An 18,025-nucleotide genomic window follows, 5' to 3' on the forward strand; every position below is an offset into this window, starting at 1 on the left:
TTGGCAGACACGCGGCAGCTGCAGCTCCTGCACTTCTGCCTCTTGCTGGGCATCTCCCTGGCTGCCCTCCTGGGCAACGGCCTCATCATCAGCGCTGTAGCCTGCGGCCACCACCTGCACACGCCCATGTTCTTCTTCCTGCTCAACTTGGCCCTCAGCGACCTGGGCATGATCTGCACCACTGTCCCCAAAGCCATGCACAATTCCCTCTGGGACACCAGGAACATCTCCTACACTGGATGTGCTGCTCAGCTCTTTTTCTTTACATTCTTCATTGGAGCAGAGTTTTATCTCCTGACCATCATGTGCTATGACCGCTACGTTTCCATCTGCAAACCCCTGCACTACGGGACCCTCCTGGGCAGCAGAGCTTGTGCCCACATGGCAGCAGCTGCCTGGGCCAGTGCCTTTCTCTATTCACTGCTGCACACAGCCAATACATTTTCCCTGCCCCTGTGCCGTGGCAATGCCCTGGGCCAGTTCTTCTGTGAAATCCCACAGATCCTGAAGCTTTCCTGCTACAAATCCTACCTCAGGGAACTTGAGCTTCTTGTGCTAAGTGCTCTTCTATTCTTTGCTTGTTTTGTTTTCATTGTTTTCTCCTATGTGCAGATCTTCAGGGCTGTGCTGAGGATCCCCTCTGAGCAGGGACGGCACAAAGCCTTTTCCACCTGCCTCCCTCACCTGGCCGTGGTCTCCCTGTTTCTCAGCACTGGGTTTTTTGCCTACCTGAAGCCCCCCTCCATCTCCTCCCCATCTCTGTATCTGGCCCTGTCACTTCTGTACTCAGTGGTGCCTCCAGCCCTGAACCCCCTCATCTACAGCCTGAGGAACCAGGAGCTCAAGGAGGCCCTGAGAAAATTGATTGTACTGTATTTTCAGAAGCATTTCAGAACCATTTTCTGATGCAGAGCCTTTAGAATGTAACTCTTTAGAATCTCATCCTTTTTCCCCCTATGTCTCTGTTTTTATTTTGTAACTTTTTTCTATTGTTGGTATGTTTTTTACAAAATACTGCAGTATTGCACTTAGCATTTCTACATTAATATCTACCTTCTTTTGAAATATGAAGACTTGCAAGAGGCTTTTTCCCTTGAGATTTAAATAAAAACAAGTGCTTGCCCTGACCTGTGTGCCCGGAATTCTTCCTGAGCCCTTCTCTTTCCCTGCAGGGGCAGTGCCTGTGAGCAGGGCTGCAGGGTAGAGACTCCCAGCACAGCAGCACAGCCAGGGACAATGGCCCTGGCTCTTCCCACATCTGCTCTGCCCAACTGCACCCTGTCCTTGCCAGCCCTGCTGTGGTTGTAAGGCCGGAGTGCTCCTGCAGCTTGGTCACTGTCCTGCTGCGTGTCCCTGCTGTGGCCACAGGCAGGGCCAGGCCGTGGGCACTGCTGGGACACAGCTGGGCTCCAGCACAGCAGCTCCAGCAGCAAAGGGCATCTCCTGAGGGCAGGGCAGGGGGGCTTTGCTCCCCTCCAGAGCTGCTGTCAGCAATGTGCCCCAGGAATGCCCTGGCACCGCTGAGCCCAGTGCCTGGGGCAGGGGGGGAGTGTGCAAGGGGAGCTCACAGCAGTGTCCTGGCACAGCCAGAGCTCCTGGCATGGACCTGAGGAAGCAGAAGAGCAGGGCCTGGGCTGTGTCTTTGTTCTGGGCCAGCCTGGGAAGGTGCCCCAGGGCAATTGTCCCACACCAGCCCCTGCAACCACCATTGCCAGCACTGGCCTCTCCCCACCTGCAGGAGGTTCTTTGTCCCTGTGACCAGTGACCAGGCCAGCAGGCCATGTTTGCTCTGTGCTGAGGAGATCTCAGCAGTGCATTATGTGTGTGTGGGGAGAGGAACCCCAGTGAGCACAAACACCATCAGCAGCACCCGGGGGTGGCACAATTCCAGTGGCACAAACAGGGCCTTGAGGCCACTTCACTCTGAGAGTAACGTCCTCTGGGCAAACATCTGAATCCTTTGCTGGGTTGTGGTTAGGACTGCACAGAGAGAAATATCCCAGGCAGGGAGGCTCCCGGAAAAAAATCCTCAGGGCAGCCATGGACTGCACAAAGGGACATTGGATAGAGTGAGGGTCTGTGGGGAGAAATTAGAGCTGCCTCCCTTCTGAACCAGCCCGAGGACCTGGACAGGGCTGTGCTGTGTTCTGGGCACTGACCTGGAACTGAGGGAGGTGGAAAAGGCCTTTGGTGTCAGGGCTGTTGAGAAGGCTGGGCAGTGTCACTGTGGGACCTCTCTCAAACCCTTGGAAAGGCCAGAGCCATCCCAGAGGGTCCTGGGCACTTGGGAAGGGCAGACATGGAACCAGTCTGCACACAGGGCAGGGAGAGGCAGTGGGAGAGTCACAGCCTGGTCAGGCTCAGCAGGGAAGGGGATGTGGCAAATCCTCCTGCAGCCATTCCAGGCACTGGCAGGACAGGGCAGGGACTGCAGAACCCACGTGGGAGGGAAAAGGAGGGGATGTTGTGTGCCCAGACTTCAGCCAGGCCTGGGACAGGATCTGCTGTGGTGTCCTCAGAGCCAGACTGGAGAGAGCTGGGCTGAAGGAGTGGAACATGGGCTGGGTGGGAGTTTGGCTGAACAATGAGGGTCAAATGTCATCCATGGTACAGAGTCCTCTTTGCAGCCACACCCTGGTGACATCCCTCAGTGACCAGCCCTTGGCCACTACTGTGGAATATTTCTATTGTGTCTACAATGCCATGAAATGTACTTTCAATTCCTTTGTGGATGCTGCCAAATTGCAGGGAGTCTGTGACTGAACTCATCTCATTAATGGTGACTGCAAAATGTAATTGGGCAAGATGACTGATTTGGGTAAATTTATCTTGCCATCAGGTGCCAAGCAAGCCACAAGAAAGGGCAGAAAATACGTATGCTTCAAAAGAAAGTAATTTCAACAGGGTAAAACCCCAACCCAATGAAAAAATGAAAAACTTAAACCAAATCAAAATACCCAAGGGAACACCTACCCACAACAACACAAAAACCCCACAAACAAACCAACCAGAAAAAGAAAAAGCCACAGAAGAAAAGCAAATCCACAGGAAATCTCCTACTAGCAGAAAATGTTTAACCACCCTGTGGCATGTGAGGATTCTGCATGTGTAGGTGCTGTTTTGAAAGAAAAATGTCTTAAAAAAGAAATTATTCCCTACCTCCCATGTCCCCCCGCTTCTCTCAGATGATTTCTGATCATGGTGTGACATGGAATGGAACATCCCTTGGGTCCGTCCAGCCCAACTGTCCCATCCCTGTTCCCCAGGAACACTTGCCCACCCCAGGCCCATAGGTTGGGGGGGGGTTGCAGACACCTCATGCGGGGAAGCACTGAGACAAGGACAGGAGAACAGAACATTTACTCTTGTCAAGGACAGTAGAACAGAACAGCCCAGCCTTGGAGAAACTGATTAAGGATGTACCACTGGCAAACAGAAGTCCCAAGAAATGCAAGCAGGATGCCAGCTCAGCTCTGCAAGGCGGACAAAACAGAAGTTATGCAGAACAATAATATTACCCTTACTCAAAAGGGGATCAAGGAACAGCCATCTGAAAACGACTCCAGATGTTGAAGACAAAACCCAAAGAACCATAAAAGCATTTGTGATAAGGGGTGCAACTATGTCAAATAAACGCAAAGGAAGTGGGGATAGCTAATGGATACATAATCAGTGTGTGTGATAAAAACTGTTCATTCAATGCTTAATGCACTCCAATGGAGGAAGGATGGCCCAAGTGATCACAATGCTGTAGTAAAGAATACCTGCTTTCAAATACTCAAAACTGTGTTCAGAAGTTTCTATCCAGTGGATTTCAGTATGAGTGGTATCCTTGACTCCATTATGCCCCACACAATTGTCCCTTGGTTCCATGAGGCCCTGCTGTAGAAGAATGGACCCTTGGTTCCATTGGGTTCTGTCAAAATGGCCTCCTTGGTTCTGCACTGCCACAATGCTCTCCTTTGTTCCAACGAGGCCCTGCTGTGTCACAATGGACCCTGGGTTCCATGAAATTCTTCAGTGTCACAATGGCCCCTTGGATCCATGAGATGCCACAGTGTCTCCATGGTCTCCTTGGATCTACACAGCAATAATGGACCATTGTTTCAGCTGGAATAGATGCTAATAAAGCCCAGGGTAGGGAAGCAAAAAGGGCATTTGCATGGTATCCACAGATGTTTAATTCAGCTGTGTGGTGAGATATTCAGGGTCACAAGGCAGGACTCCTGAGGGGAATCCAGGTTTCTGTATCTCGAGAGGAAGGGGCTGATCAGTGCCGGGGGGGCAGTACAAAGATGGGGCCAGTGGGAAAATAGGGAGAGAGTGGCTGAGGGACAGAGAATAAGGTGATGGAGCCAATGGGGTCAAACAGCTTTCGAGGGAAGCTTCTTGTGTCTCCCTAAGCCAGGGAATGCATCTCAGGGTCTCCACAGCTGCAGAGTGTCAAAATGGCCCCTTGGTTCTTTTGGGTTCCTCAGGATCCCAGTGGCCCCCTGGCTGCATGAGGCCCAGTTGTGTCACACTGGCCCCTTGCTTCCATTGGGCCCCACAGTGTCACAATTGTCCCTCCCCTTAGTTCCATGAGGCCTTGCAAAGTCACAATGGACCTCTGGTTCCATGAGTCTTACATTTTTCCATGAATCCTTAGTTCCACGGGGACGTAACATCCTTAGTTCCTGTAGTGTCACAATGGTCCCTTGGTTACATGGTGCCACACAGTGCCACATTTGCCCAACAGGGCCTCATAGTGTCACAACGGACTCCTTGGTTCCATGGAGACACAAAGTGCCACAATGGCCCTTTGGTTTCACAAGCACTCAAGGTGTAGAAATGGCCTCCATGGTTTCCTGCAGCCATGCTGTGTCACAAAGGACCTGTGGTTCCATGATGCCCCAGAGTGTCACAATGGTCTCCTTGATTCTGCACTTTAAGAATGTCCCCTTGGTCACACAGAGCCCCACAGTGTCATTATTGTGCCCTTGGTACAATGAGGCCTTGCTGTGTCAAAATGCTCCCTTGGTTCCATGAGGCCCCATGCGTCATAATGGTCTCCACGGTTCCATGAGGCATTCCTGTGTCACACTGGACTCTTGTTTCCATGGGGCTCCCGAGTGTCACAATGCTCCCTGGCTTCCATGAGGGCTGGCAGTGTCACAGGGGTCTCCTTGGTGGTGCAGTGTCACAATGGACCCTTTCTTCCATGGGGACTCACGATGTCAGAAAGGTCTCCTTGGTTCCATGAGGCCCTGCAGAGCCCCTTGATCCAACGAGGCCTCCAAGTGTCATCATGGCCTCCAGGATTCCATGAGTCTCCGCAATGTCCCAATGGACCTTTAATCCCATGGGGTCCTGCACTGTTCCATGAATCCTTAGTTCTATGGGCCCTGGAGTGTCACAATGGCCTCCTTGGTTCCATGGTGCCACACAGTGTGACAACTGCCCCTTGGCCTGCCAAGACTCCACAGTGTCACAATGGTTCCATTCTTCCATGAGGCCTTGTAGTGTCAGAATGGTCTCCATGATCCCATAAGGCCTTGCAGTGTCACCACAGACCATTGGTTTCATGGAGCCCCACAGTGTCACTATAGTCCTCTTGGCTCCGCAAGGCTCTGAAGTGCCACAATGGCCCTTTGGTTCCACAAGGCCTCCAAGTATAAAATGGCCTCCATGGTTCCATGAGGCCCTGCTGTGTCACAATGGACCTTTGGTTCCATGATGCGCAAGAGTGTCCCACGGTGTCAGAATGGACCCTTCATCCCATGGACATCCACAGTGTTTCCTGCAATCCCCTTGATTCCACCAGGCCCTGCCATGCTCTAATGGCCCCTTGGTTCCATGTGGGTCCCAAAGTGTCAGAACAGTCTCCATTGTTCCATGAGGCCCTGCAATGTCGCTGTGCTCCCCTTGGTTCCACAGGGCCCCGCAGTGGAACAATGGGCTCTTGGTTTCATGAGGTTCCTCAGTCCCAATGGTCTCCTTGGGTCCGCAGTGTCACAGTGGCCCCTTGGCTCCATGTGGCCATGCTGTGTCACAATGGCTCATGGTTCCATGAGGCCACACAGTTTAACAAGGGACCCTTGGCTCCATCAGGCCTTGCTGTGTCACAATGGACTTGTGGTTCCATGCGCTCTCACACTGCCAGCAGCAGTCTCCTTTGTTCTGCAGTGTCACCATGGACCCTTTGTTCCATGAGGTTTCGCCATTGAACACGGTCACCTTGGTTCCGTGAGGTTCAAAAGTGTTACAATGGACCCATGGTTCCACCAGGCCGTGCTGTGTCACAATGGCCCCTTGGTTCCAAGAAGTTTCTCAGGGTCACAATGGTCTCCTTGGATCCGCAGTATCACAACAGGCCATTGGTTCAATGTGGCCCCAATGTGCCAAAATGGATTTTGTTTCCAGGGGGCTCTGCTGTGTCACCATGGAGCCTTTGTTCCATGAGTTTTCACAGTGTCACAGCTGACTCCTTAGTTCTGTAAGGAACCACAGAGAGCAAACCTCTGAAATATCAGAATAAGGCTCCTTAACACTGATTTGCTATTTCACAGGGTATCAGTAATTCAGGCGTGAGGTCTGGTGAGGGATAATTCCTAACCTTACATGGACATGTGATTCTACCAGTATGTTGCTTATACAGTCACTAAATATGAATTACAATTTACTCATTTTCATAAAACCCAGCCCAAGTTCCCAGATTCACTCCTTGTTTTCTCTATCCCTGCACCCTTGAGCCAGATGTCTTCTCTTCCAACCATCCTTGCTGGGAAAGCAGCCCCTGCATGCTGTGTTCCTGTGCTAAAAGTTCACAGGCACAGTAAAAATTAAATTAATCCTTTTGATATCAAGGCCAAGGCTTTGTGTGGGCAGGCAGAGGCAGGCAGAAGGCAGAGCTGGGTGCAAAGGAAGGGCCCAGCCAGGTGGGGCAGCCGGGGGATGCCGACAGCCTGCAGGGACAGAGGCGCAGGGCAGGGACACCGTGGGACAGCCTGGGCTGCACAGGGCACAGGGATGGGCAGCAGCTGCAAGACAGCCCTGCCAGAGCCAACTTGGGCAGCACTTTGGCCATGGCTGCTGGCCCTGGGCCTGAGGCAGGAGCAGGGGACAAGTGACCCTTGCAGGGCTGGGGCCTCATTGCCTTCTTGTCCCTGCTCAGCAGCCTGGCAGGGGCCGCCCCATGCTCCTGCCCTTGCCATTGCACATCCCCACACGCCAGTGCCCATCCCGGGAAGAGCCCTGAGCAAGGAGGGAGGGACAGGATCAGCCTGGCCAGGGGCTGGGGCTCAGGCCTTGGCCCTTTGCATTCCTCAAACACATCCAGGTGTGCTCAGCACCAGAGACACCTTGGCCTTGTTTGTCCCCGGCTGCCATGACTGCCCCCAGTGTTCTGCTCTAAATGGAACCTGGGGACACTTTCCCAGTCATGTCCCTCAGTGGCACCCTTTAAAACTTCAAGAAACTTTGGCGTCTAAATTTAACTTTGAGTTCTTGAGAAGTTTTTTGAAGACACTCTCAGGGACTGAGTCTGATGTAAACAACATCAAAGCCCTGAGAGACTCATTAAAATTTTCCAAGTCCTGTTATGGGGAAAGATTTCAAACACCTTGTAAAAAAATACACATTCCTATTTTAAAGGAAGTATTTTATTTTATTTCTCTTTACAGCAGAGGTGATTGCAGCATTCTGTGATTGATATTGACCCAGGGTCTCTCCTCAGCAGCTCTGGCCTGCTCACAGAAGCTGTGCCTAGAGCTCTGACGCAGTGTGGCCAACCTTGCTCCTCATTGCCAAGCCCCATCCTGTCTGTGCTCACTGCCCTGGGCCCTGCTGTGCTTGCAGAGCTGGCTGCACTCAGCCTCAGAGGGGATTTCCCTTTTTGGGGTTTTTTGAAGCAGTCTGAAACTGCTGAGTTTCCCCAGTGCAAACAGACACACTGCTCAGGTGTGTGCCAGCCCCAGGTGCCACCAAAGGCACTGCAGAGCTGCCCTGGGCCAGCTGTGAGGGTGGATCATCAGCCCAAGCTGCACTGGGCCCCTGCAAGGGGCTGTGGCCATGGGCACTGCACTGACCCCACTGCTGGGTTTGGCTGCCACGGCCACCGTGAGAAATGAAACTGTCCTTGGAAACACTGGGGAGGACTGGGACATACTGGGAACACTGGGAACGCTGTGGGAGAGACTGGGACATACTGGGAGTGACACTGGGGAGGACTGGGAAAACTTGGGAACGCTGGGAACACTGTGGGAGAGACTGGGACATACTGGGAGTGACACTGGGGAGGACTGGGAAAACTTGGGAACACGAGGAATGCTGAGGGGGAAACTGGGTGGACTGGGATGGACTGTAGGGTACACTGAGACAGACTGGGACATACCAGGACATACTGGGAGTGATACTGGGACAAACTGGGGACAGGGAAGACATTGCAGGGAAGAATGGAGACACAGGACATACTGTAGATGACATTGGCATGAACTGGGCTGTACTGGAAAAGAACTCAGGTGTATTGGGAGGGACAGGGCTGTACTGGGAGGGATTGGAGGAGCACTGGGGTTGTACTGGTCTGTACTGGAAATAAAGTGGTCTGTAGTGGCAGGGACTGCAGAGGTTGAATGGGCTGTTGCCACCTCCCATTTGCTGATGCTTCCGCCCATCACGGCCTGAAAAAATCAGCTTAGGGACCGGAGACTTCGGGGCGGTGCCTAGGGTGGGCGCCATATTTTCTTTTTCCTACAACTCCCGTCATGCCACGCGGCCCGATTGAGCTCAATTGCAGCCAGGATTACAAAGCCCGTCATGCCCCGCGCTCCACAGAACCCCGGGATCGTCCCCCGTCTGTTCCATAAGTGTCCCCCAGACCCTCCAGGATCCCTCAGTGTCCCCTCAGCGCCCATTTGGGACCCCTCAAAGCGTCCCTGGCCCCCCTGGGGGCTCCCAACCCCACAGATGCCCAATACAGCCACTTCTCAGAATTCATCTCCTCTCATCCCCCGCAGCCCCAGAGCCCCTCATAACACAGTCCCACGCCTAAAACTCCTGCCGTGCCCCGCGCCATACTGAGCCCGGTTAGAGATCCCCGAGTTCCCCGCAAGTGCGCCCGAACCGTTTACGTTCCCCCGAGGATCTCAAGTCGCGGCTCGGACGCAGAAGTGTCCGCCAGGAGCCTTCCCGGACCCCCAAACAAAGCGTTGGAGCCACTTCAGGGACTTCAGCTCCCATCATGCTCCGGGGTGCACGCCCAGTCGTGTTCCAGCCGGAACTTCATCTCCCGTCATTCCCCGCTCCGCCCCTGAGAGCCATTGTAGCTGCGCCTCAGACTCCCGTGATGCTCCACGGCCCCGTTTAACCATATTAGACCAGCGACTACAACTCCCATCACCCCCCGCGCCCCAGAGAGACCCGTCAGACCCCCTCCCCAAGGGCTCGCTGGGACCCCGAAGGGCCCCAAATTCCCCTCCCTGATCTCCAAGGGCCCCCCTGGATCTCCATGTGCTGCCCCGGACCCCGAACTGTCCCTCGGAATCCCTGAGTGCCCCTCTAAGCGCCGACCCGGCTCCCCCAAGTGTCCTCCAGACCCTCAAGTTCTCTCTGAATTCCCTCTCCAGACCTATAACTGCCCCAAATGTGCCCCAGAAATGTCTCCATGGACCGCAAAGTGGCCCCTTTTATCCTGTCTTTGAAAATGATAAAAAAGATGACAAAAGGATTTAAAATAGGACTGATTAGCATAAAGAAGAAACAATCAATAGCCACACTGGTCAATGAATTAATGAAGGGAATTGCGTTACTTAGAACAATGACCAATAAATTTTTTGCTTGCTAAAAAGCTGTGGATTTTTAAAAACAAATATTAAAATTTTGTAATACAAATATAGAATAATCCTATAATAAAAGATTTATAATTTTCCTAATTCCATAAATTTTCTTTTTAAGCGGAAATGCATATTTATTTTTATGTTTTACAATGTCAGTCTGTAAGAGACGGTCCAAAGATCCCTCATCTGCCTCACAACCACCGTCAAGGACGGAGATTGAAGCCCTCCCAAAGGACTGAGACTGAGACCCTTCAAATTCTAACCCAGGGGTGCTGGCCTGACTGGAGCGGGATGTCTGCCATAGGAAGCGGGATGTTTCCCATAGGAAGCAGCCCTGAAACAACGGGCCCCGCTCACTGCTGGCCCCGGTTTGTGCTGTTCAGAACTGGACTGTCTGTACCTGCTCCCAATGGATTTATTCTCCACTGTTCCCTCCATGTGCCGTCCTGCTCCCCTCCTGGCGGTAGATTATAAAAGAGCCCTGAGTTAACCAAAGACTTTGAGACTCTCCCCGACGTGACCAGATGGATCTATTGGCTGGACCACGAAGATTTCATCTCTCTGTTGGTAGCTATTCCCCCCTCCTTTTCTCTGTCTCTCTATCCTTTATCTCCTTTCTAATCCTTGTGTTGCATCTGCTGTGGGCACTCCATAAAAGGTGCATTTGTTTTGGTTAATACTGAAAGTCCCCTGCTGTGTGTCTTTGCACCCTGAGATCAGTGAAACGAACCATCGTGACCCCTCTTGCACCAAGGGATCGTGGCATGGCCTGATAGGGTTGCTGCCCACAGCGTGTGAACGTGATCTTCTTGGTGGCAACTGCACTGCCTCATCTGCTCTTGCTTTCTGGTCTCCCTATCCCAGAATCACCTATGGCACCTGCCTTTCTTATATTGTGGTTCTCTGTAGTTCCTTCAATAGCCAGTCCTTCTTAAGTTCACTCTTGGAATAGGGGATCATCACCTCCCCATCATAGTGAGTGCATGCGAATGCACTTGAATGCATTTTGCCTGCATTCCAAATATGGTCCCTGTTTTTGATTTACTGTGGAATCCCTGTTTGTATTTTCTACCTCTGTGGAGGCTGGGATTGAAGGTATTTGAGATGATATTTCACGTTCAGATTCAGGTGGTTTTTGTTTCTTATCAGTGACACAGCCTCACAAGCATGGGTTCTGCAGCCTTTCATCTAAGGCACAAAATGGCTCACTGTCTCTTGTTACAAGGCCTGGATGGTGCCAAGGAGACCATGGTGATACTGGGGATCCAAGGAGACTGTGGTGACACCATGGACACTCATGGAACTATGGGCATTGTGACACAGCAGGGCTTCATGGAACCAAGGAGTCAATTGGGATTCTACCAAACCTCATGGAACCAAGGGCCCATTTTGACACTGAAGAACTTCAGGGAACCAAGAGTCTCTTGTGACATAGGGGGTACTCATGAAACCCTGGAGACCATTTTGAAACTTCAAGGCCTGATGGAACCAAAGGGTCCTTCTGGCACTTCTGAGCCTTGGAAGCAAAGGGACCACAGTGACACAGTGGGGCTCTGTGGAACCAAGGGGCCGTGGTGACATTGTGGAGTGTCACTGAACCAACTGCCCATGGTGACACTGCAGGGCCTGATGGAATCATGGGCACCATTGTGACACTACAGGGCGACATGGAAGCAAGAGGCCATTGTCACACTCTGGGGCCTCTTGGGATCCAAGGGCAGATGTGATACCATGGAAATTATGGCAACTGTGGCACCATGAAACCAAGGAGACCATTGTGACCCTACAGGACCCCATGGACCTAAGGATTCATGGAACAGTGCAGGACACATGGAACCCAGGGGCCATTGTGAAGCTGCGGAACCAAAAGAGCCCATTGTGACACTGTGGGCCCCATGGATCCAAATGTCCATTTTGACATTACAGGGCCTCATGGAATCCTGGAGACCACTGTGAAACTCTGGGGCCTTGTTGAATGATGAAGTGTCCCTGCAGGGCCTGATGGAACCAATGAGACCCCATAGAACCAAGGGTCCATTGTGACCCTGTGGTACCAAGGTGTCATGGGTTGACCCAGGCCAAATGCCAGGCATCCATGTGGGCTGCTCACTCACTCCCCTCTGCAGCTGGACAAAGAGAATTTAATAAAGGGTTTGTGGGTTGAAATAAGGACTGGGCGAGATCACTCATCAAATACTGTCCTGGGCAAAACAGGCTTAGCTTAGAAATGTTAAATTCATTTATTACTAACAAAGTCAGAGCAGGAAAAAGGGAAATAAAATAAGCTCCTCACCTCCCTCCTTCCCAGCTCTGCCTCCCACCCCAGCAGTGGAGGGAGTCGGGGAATGGGGTTTATGGCCATTTCATCACCCATGGCTCCTGCCCCTGCTCAGGGAGAGGAGTGGTTCCCCTGCTGCACCGTGGGTCCCTCCCAAGGGAGACAGTTCTGCAGGAGCTTCTCCCATGTGAGTCCATTTCAGGGGCAGCAGCCCTCTGCAAACTGCTGCAGTGTGAGTCCATGCCAGGGACAACAGTCCTTCCCAAACTGCTGCAGCATGGGTCACTCTTCCAGGGGGTGCATTCCTCCAGGGACAGGCTGCTCCAGCCTGGGAGCAGGGCCCCTCTCTCCATGGCTCTCCTGCAGGGTGTCTGGGTCTCCAGGGCCTGGAGCACCTCCTGCCCCTCCTTCTGCACTGACCTTGATGTCTGCAGAGTTTTTCTTCTCACATGTTCTCCCTCTGCTCTCCTCTGACTGGAGTTAAAACTGCGCCACAATCTCTATTTAGATTTCTTTTTCAGTCTCCTATCAGAGAGGCATTGCCACCATTTGTAACTGGCCCAGCCTTTGCCAACAGCAGGTCCATCTTTGAAGCCACCAGGAATTGGCTGTGCCAGACATGGTGGAAGCTTCCAGCAGCTTCTCACAGGAGCCATCCCTGTGCCCCCCTGTGAAATACAAAGCTGTGTTTCGTGTCAGGTACATACAGGCAACGTGGTATTTGTGATTGTAATATGTGTGGAAACTGACCATGGGACAGGTATAAAGACGAATTCTAATAATTACTGAGGAAAGTAAAGCATGGAAGAAGGCCTTTGAACCTATCTTTTGTTTGTAATTAACCTTTATATGTCTTGTGTTTATTTAGGAGCATTTGAATCAAAGCTTTAAGGATATTGCTTTTTGACAGGAACTTTCTGCTTATAGTTAAGCCTTGAAGAGTTTTGTGATAATAACCTGTTGAAGTGTAATTTTAGAATATTGCTTGTAGTAAGGATCTTTGAAACTATAGCTTTAGAATATATAAAAGGAAACATGCTTATCTCACACCTTAACAAAACAGTGAAAAGCAGCTTGAGAAAGGAAGATGAACATAAACTCAAGGATTAATAGTTTCAACCAAGGGAAGCTGGACATCACTGTTATGAGTTTTATAGTCTCTGCAATCAAAAGTTGGACCCATATCTGGATTCTGGACCACACCATCTGGGAGATTTCTTCCTTCTTTCAGAAACCGAATCACCACCATCTGTGGATACTCCTTTCTGGGATACATCCTGAGAAAAACTAAATCACAATAGGTATAGAATTGTGACATAAAAATTGGGAATAGAAACTGCTGAGAAAGCTGATGAGTACCCCTATAAATACCTGTAAGCCTCAACTATTGGTGTGCAGTTGGATGGAAAACTTCCCTCACTGTACTCAGCGCTGTATTGCTCATGCTTTACCATATTAATTAATGACTTGATTGCTGCTTGAATATTGGCCCAGTCAAGCTTCTCATTTATAACACCCCTGTGGTGGGAGCTGGGAGAGAAGAAGGGGATGCTGGCCTGTCCCTCAGGGGAGGCACGGCTCATTTGCTGACAGCCGGTGCCTCCCAGCTGAAAACTTTCAAACTCAGTGTTTTTCTGGGACACAACATTTTTCACAGGCTGATTGATGTTTAGTCAGGGGCTTCTCGCTGGGATTTGGGGTGCCTGACTCCCCTCACGTGCGCCAGTGGCGTGGGGGATGTGGCTCCCAGAGGTGCTGCCTCTGACCACAAGCCCGGAGGGGATGGGGGTGATGTTGAGGAGCAGAAAACAGGAACACTGGAATTTGAATCCCAGGGATGGGGTGGGAGGGGGTGGACAGCGAGCATCACTCACTTTTTCTGGGGAAAGAAGACCTGCAGATCCGGGTTGGAGATCCCTGGGAAAGCTTCTCCTTCCCAGCCACCAGCATGCACTGTTCGGTCACTCCTGCTGCCGAGGCACTGGCAGCACGATGGGGGTGGGCTGTGAGAACAAAGACCCTGCCCTGCAGGCCATGTCTGGGCTGTTTGGCCTGCCCACCGCCGGGTTTGGGGGCTGTGATCCCCCTACCTGGACCCAGGGCACTGTTCTGTGGAAGGTGGACAGAGCTACCAGCTCAAAGTACTGGAAAGCCACAAGTCAGACTCAGCCCAAGTGATTCAATTAAGCGGCCAAGGCATTCCAGAAATTTTCTCAATATTGTTTGATAAATATTAATGGATTTCTTTTAATATGTATTAGTGATCTTTCTTCAGCAGTTCTTTGTTTCAGGATTCTGCAAGTCTGTTTCAGGACCAAAAGGGACCTTCAGAGATGTCAAAGATCAACATCTCCAATGACTGGGATTGTACTGGGATGCTACAGGGATCATACTGGGAGCAGCTGGGCCCATGCTGGGACAGACTGCGATCACACTGAGGGAGACTGGGATCATACTGGGATCATACTGGGATGGAGTAGGAGCCTGCAGGGGCAGTTGAGACCATACTGGGGACAGATGGGATATACTGGGAGTGACTGGGATCATTCTGAGGGTGACCAGGAGCAGCTGTGAGCAACTGGGATCATGCAAGGAGCAACTGGGGGGAACTGGGAGTCACTAGGTGCATGTTGGGGGTCATTGGAAGCAACTGGACTTACACTGGGATGAACTGGGATAATGCTGGAGTTGACTGGGATCATACTGGCAGTGTGAGTGCAGCTACAGTGAGGCTGACTGGGAGTGGTTGTGAGCAAATGGGATCAAGCTGGAAGGAACTGGGAGTGACTGGGAACCTGCTGGGAGTAACTGGAATATGCTGGGACTGATTGAAACCACAGTGGGAGTAAATGGGAACAACTGAAACCATATTGGATGATAATGGGAGCAGCCGTGCCTGTGCTGGGGTCATACTGGAACTCTCTGCAATCATACTGGGAGTGACTTGAAAAGTATTAGGGATATCTGAGAATGACTGGCATCCTACTGGAATCTGACTGGGAGTGACTGGAAAGGTGCTGGCTGTAACTAGAACCATAGTGGAGGTGACTGGGAGCAACTGGGCCCACACTGGGAGTGACCGAGGGTCACTGGGCAGGATTGGAATCATACTGGGAGGATCTGACAGTGACTTGTGTCATACTGGGGGGTAGTGGGTGCAACTGGGATCATCCTGGGAGCCACTGGGATCCTGACTGGAGGGTACTGGGAGCTACTGGGCCCATGTTAAGAGGAAAATGTGGACATATTTTCAAAAGTGGGATCAACTGGGATCAACTGGAAGGTACTGGAACCAAGCTAAGGGGACTAAGGACACAACTGGGGCAACTGGGTTCATACTGGGAGCAACTGGGACCACACTTTGGGCAACTGCCAGAAATTGGGATCATGCTGGAGGCAACTGGGAGGAACTGGGAGTAACTGGGATCATTCTGAGCTAACCAAAACCTCACTTGGCCATCTGGGATTGCTGGGAGTGTCTGTGACCATACTGGGGGGACTGGAGCCACACTGGGAACAGCTGGGACCATGCTGGGGGCAACTGGGAGTGAGTGGGACCATGCTGAGAGGGACTGGGACTATTCTAGGGACAACTGGGATCCTACTGGGAGGAACTGGGAACAACTGGAACTATTCTGGCAGGAACTGGGATCATACTGGGATCACATGGGAGCAGCTGGGTCCATGCTGGGTGAGACTGGGATCGCAATGGGGGCAACTGGAATCATACTGGGATTTACTGGTAGTGGCTGTGGGCAACTGGAATCGGGCTGAAAGCAACTGGGAGGAAGTGGGAGTGACTGGAAGCATGCTGGGGGTGACTGAGATATACTGGGAGAGACTGGGAGTCATGAGGATCATACTGGAGGCTACTGGGGTCATGCTGGCATTGACAGGGAGCAACTGGAATCACACTGGGAGCCACTGGCATCATACTGGGAGTGACTGGGATCCTACTGGGATTATAGTGGGTGTCAATGGACCCTGACTGGGGTTATGGGAGCTACCAGGCCCATGCTGGGAGCTCCCTGAACACACACTGGGAGCAACTGGCATCGACAGGATGCATGCTGGTGACAACTGGGATGTCCTGGCAGTGACTGGGATAAAACTGGGGGCACCTGAACCACGCTGAGATAACTGGGAGTGCCTGGCAATGACTACAAGAATGTTCAGGGCAACTGGGATATGCTGGGAGTGCCTGAGACCATGCAGGTGGTGACTGGGACCACACTGGGAATGTGCTGGGGGTAACTGGGACCACATGGGGGGCAACTGGGGGCAAGTGTGAGTGACTGGGGCCCTGCTGGGAGAGACTGGGATCATCCTCGGATCATCCGGGGAGTGAGGAGGAGCAGCGCGATGGCTCCAGCGCTGGGGCTGGGGGTGCTCCTGGGGAGTCAGGGGGGAGTGGGACCCCCGGCACCGGGACCCTGACCTGCCACTGCCAGCACTGGGACCCCCCTGCTCCCCTTAGCCTGCACAGAGACCCCCCTGAATCCCCCATTCCGGACATCAGGAGCCCCTGCCCCCTTTTAAGCGACCATCCCATGGTTCCAGCCTCCAGACTTGCCATGGGCCTGACCCTGGGACACCCTGGAACACCTTGGACCCCCATTCCTGCCTTTCCCAGCCCTACCTTTGTGCAAAACCAGAGACCCCCTAAACTGCCTCTTCCTCAACATCCTGGGTGTCCCCACCCTGGTACCCCCTTTTTGGGAAACCCTGGACTCCCCTTTCCTGGGCTCAAGAACCACTTAGAATTCCCTTCTACCTCTCCACATCCCTATCCCCACCTTTTCCGTGACCCTGAGACCCCCCTGCACCCCAATTTCTGAGAACCAAGATGCCCTTTTACCCCTTTGCCCCTCACTGAGACCCCCCTTGTACCTCAGTTGTGCCATGTCCCTCGGCTGTCCCCTGTCCCTCAGCTCTGTGGGGCCGGGGACGGCAGCAGGACCTGGGACAGCCCTGGGGGAGAACAACCCTGAGCCCCAGCTGGGCCAGTTCCCCCAGTTCCCAACAGATCACTCCCAGCATGGGCCCTGTGGCTCCCAGTCTCACCCAGGATGGTCCCAGTCACTTCCAGTTACACTCAGTATGATCCCAGTATCATCCCAGTCACTCCCAGTATGATCTTGGAATTATTCCAGCACAGTCCCAGGTGTTCCCATTCACTTCTACTATAGTTCCAGGAACTCCCAGTATAATTCCAGTCCTTTCCAGTATGATCTCAGTATGAACCCAGTCACTCTCAGTATGGTGCCATTTGCCCCCAGTATTGTCCCAGTCACCCCAAGTCACCCAGTATGATTTCAGTCACTCCCAGATACTCCCAGTACCTTCCAGTATGATTCCAGTTGCTCATTACCGCTCCCAGTCACTCCATCGTGATTCCAGTCAATTCCTGTATATCCCAGTTGCCCAAAGATAGTCCCAGTTACCCTCAGTCTGCTCCTTGTCACTTCCAGTATGAGTTCAGAAGGATCCCAGTCACCCTCAGTGTGGTGCCGGTTGGTCCCAGTATGATCCCATTTGTCCCAGCATGGTTCCATTTCCTCCAAGTGTGATCCCAGTTGCCTCTAGCACAGACCCAGTCCCTCCCAGTTTGATCCTACCCCAATACCATGATGATCCCACTTGCTCCCACCATGGTCCTAGCTGCTCCCACTTGCTCCCAGTCTGATCCCAGTTGCTCCCGCTGACCCCTGTGTTATGTTTTGGAATGGGAGGAAATTTAGGGAAATAAAGCAAAGTTTTTTGTGGATCTGACACACAGATCCACAGTCTGTTGAGCTACTGAAAAGCTAGACATGCTTTTGTGAAACACACATTATAAAGATGAAAAAAATCAGAAATTTTTTTCTTTGTTGGTTGGCAGGGAGGTGGTGAGTTTTGGATTGGGCTTTGTGTCTCGGCTGGGCTGGGCTGGGCT

At 52.2% G+C, this 18,025-nt stretch overlaps 1 protein-coding gene across 1 annotated transcript in view; it reads left to right on the plus strand.

Annotated features, from left to right (window-relative positions):
• Positions 1-339: 339 nt before the first annotated feature.
• The window catches only part of LOC134433862 (olfactory receptor 14J1-like), a gene marked incomplete at its 5' end in the record, with an annotated part of 34,950 nt that continues 17,264 nt past the window's right edge, over positions 340-18,025 (plus strand). Inside the window, one exon of the mRNA XM_063182563.1 lies at positions 340-801. Coding sequence (XP_063038633.1) covers positions 340-801 — 462 coding nt within the window. The remainder of the gene's footprint in view (positions 802-18,025) is intronic.

The sequence above is a fragment of the Melospiza melodia genome, unplaced genomic scaffold (assembly GCF_035770615.1).
Source record: "Melospiza melodia melodia isolate bMelMel2 unplaced genomic scaffold, bMelMel2.pri scaffold_28, whole genome shotgun sequence".
NCBI classification, from domain to species: Eukaryota; Metazoa; Chordata; class Aves; order Passeriformes; family Passerellidae; genus Melospiza; species Melospiza melodia.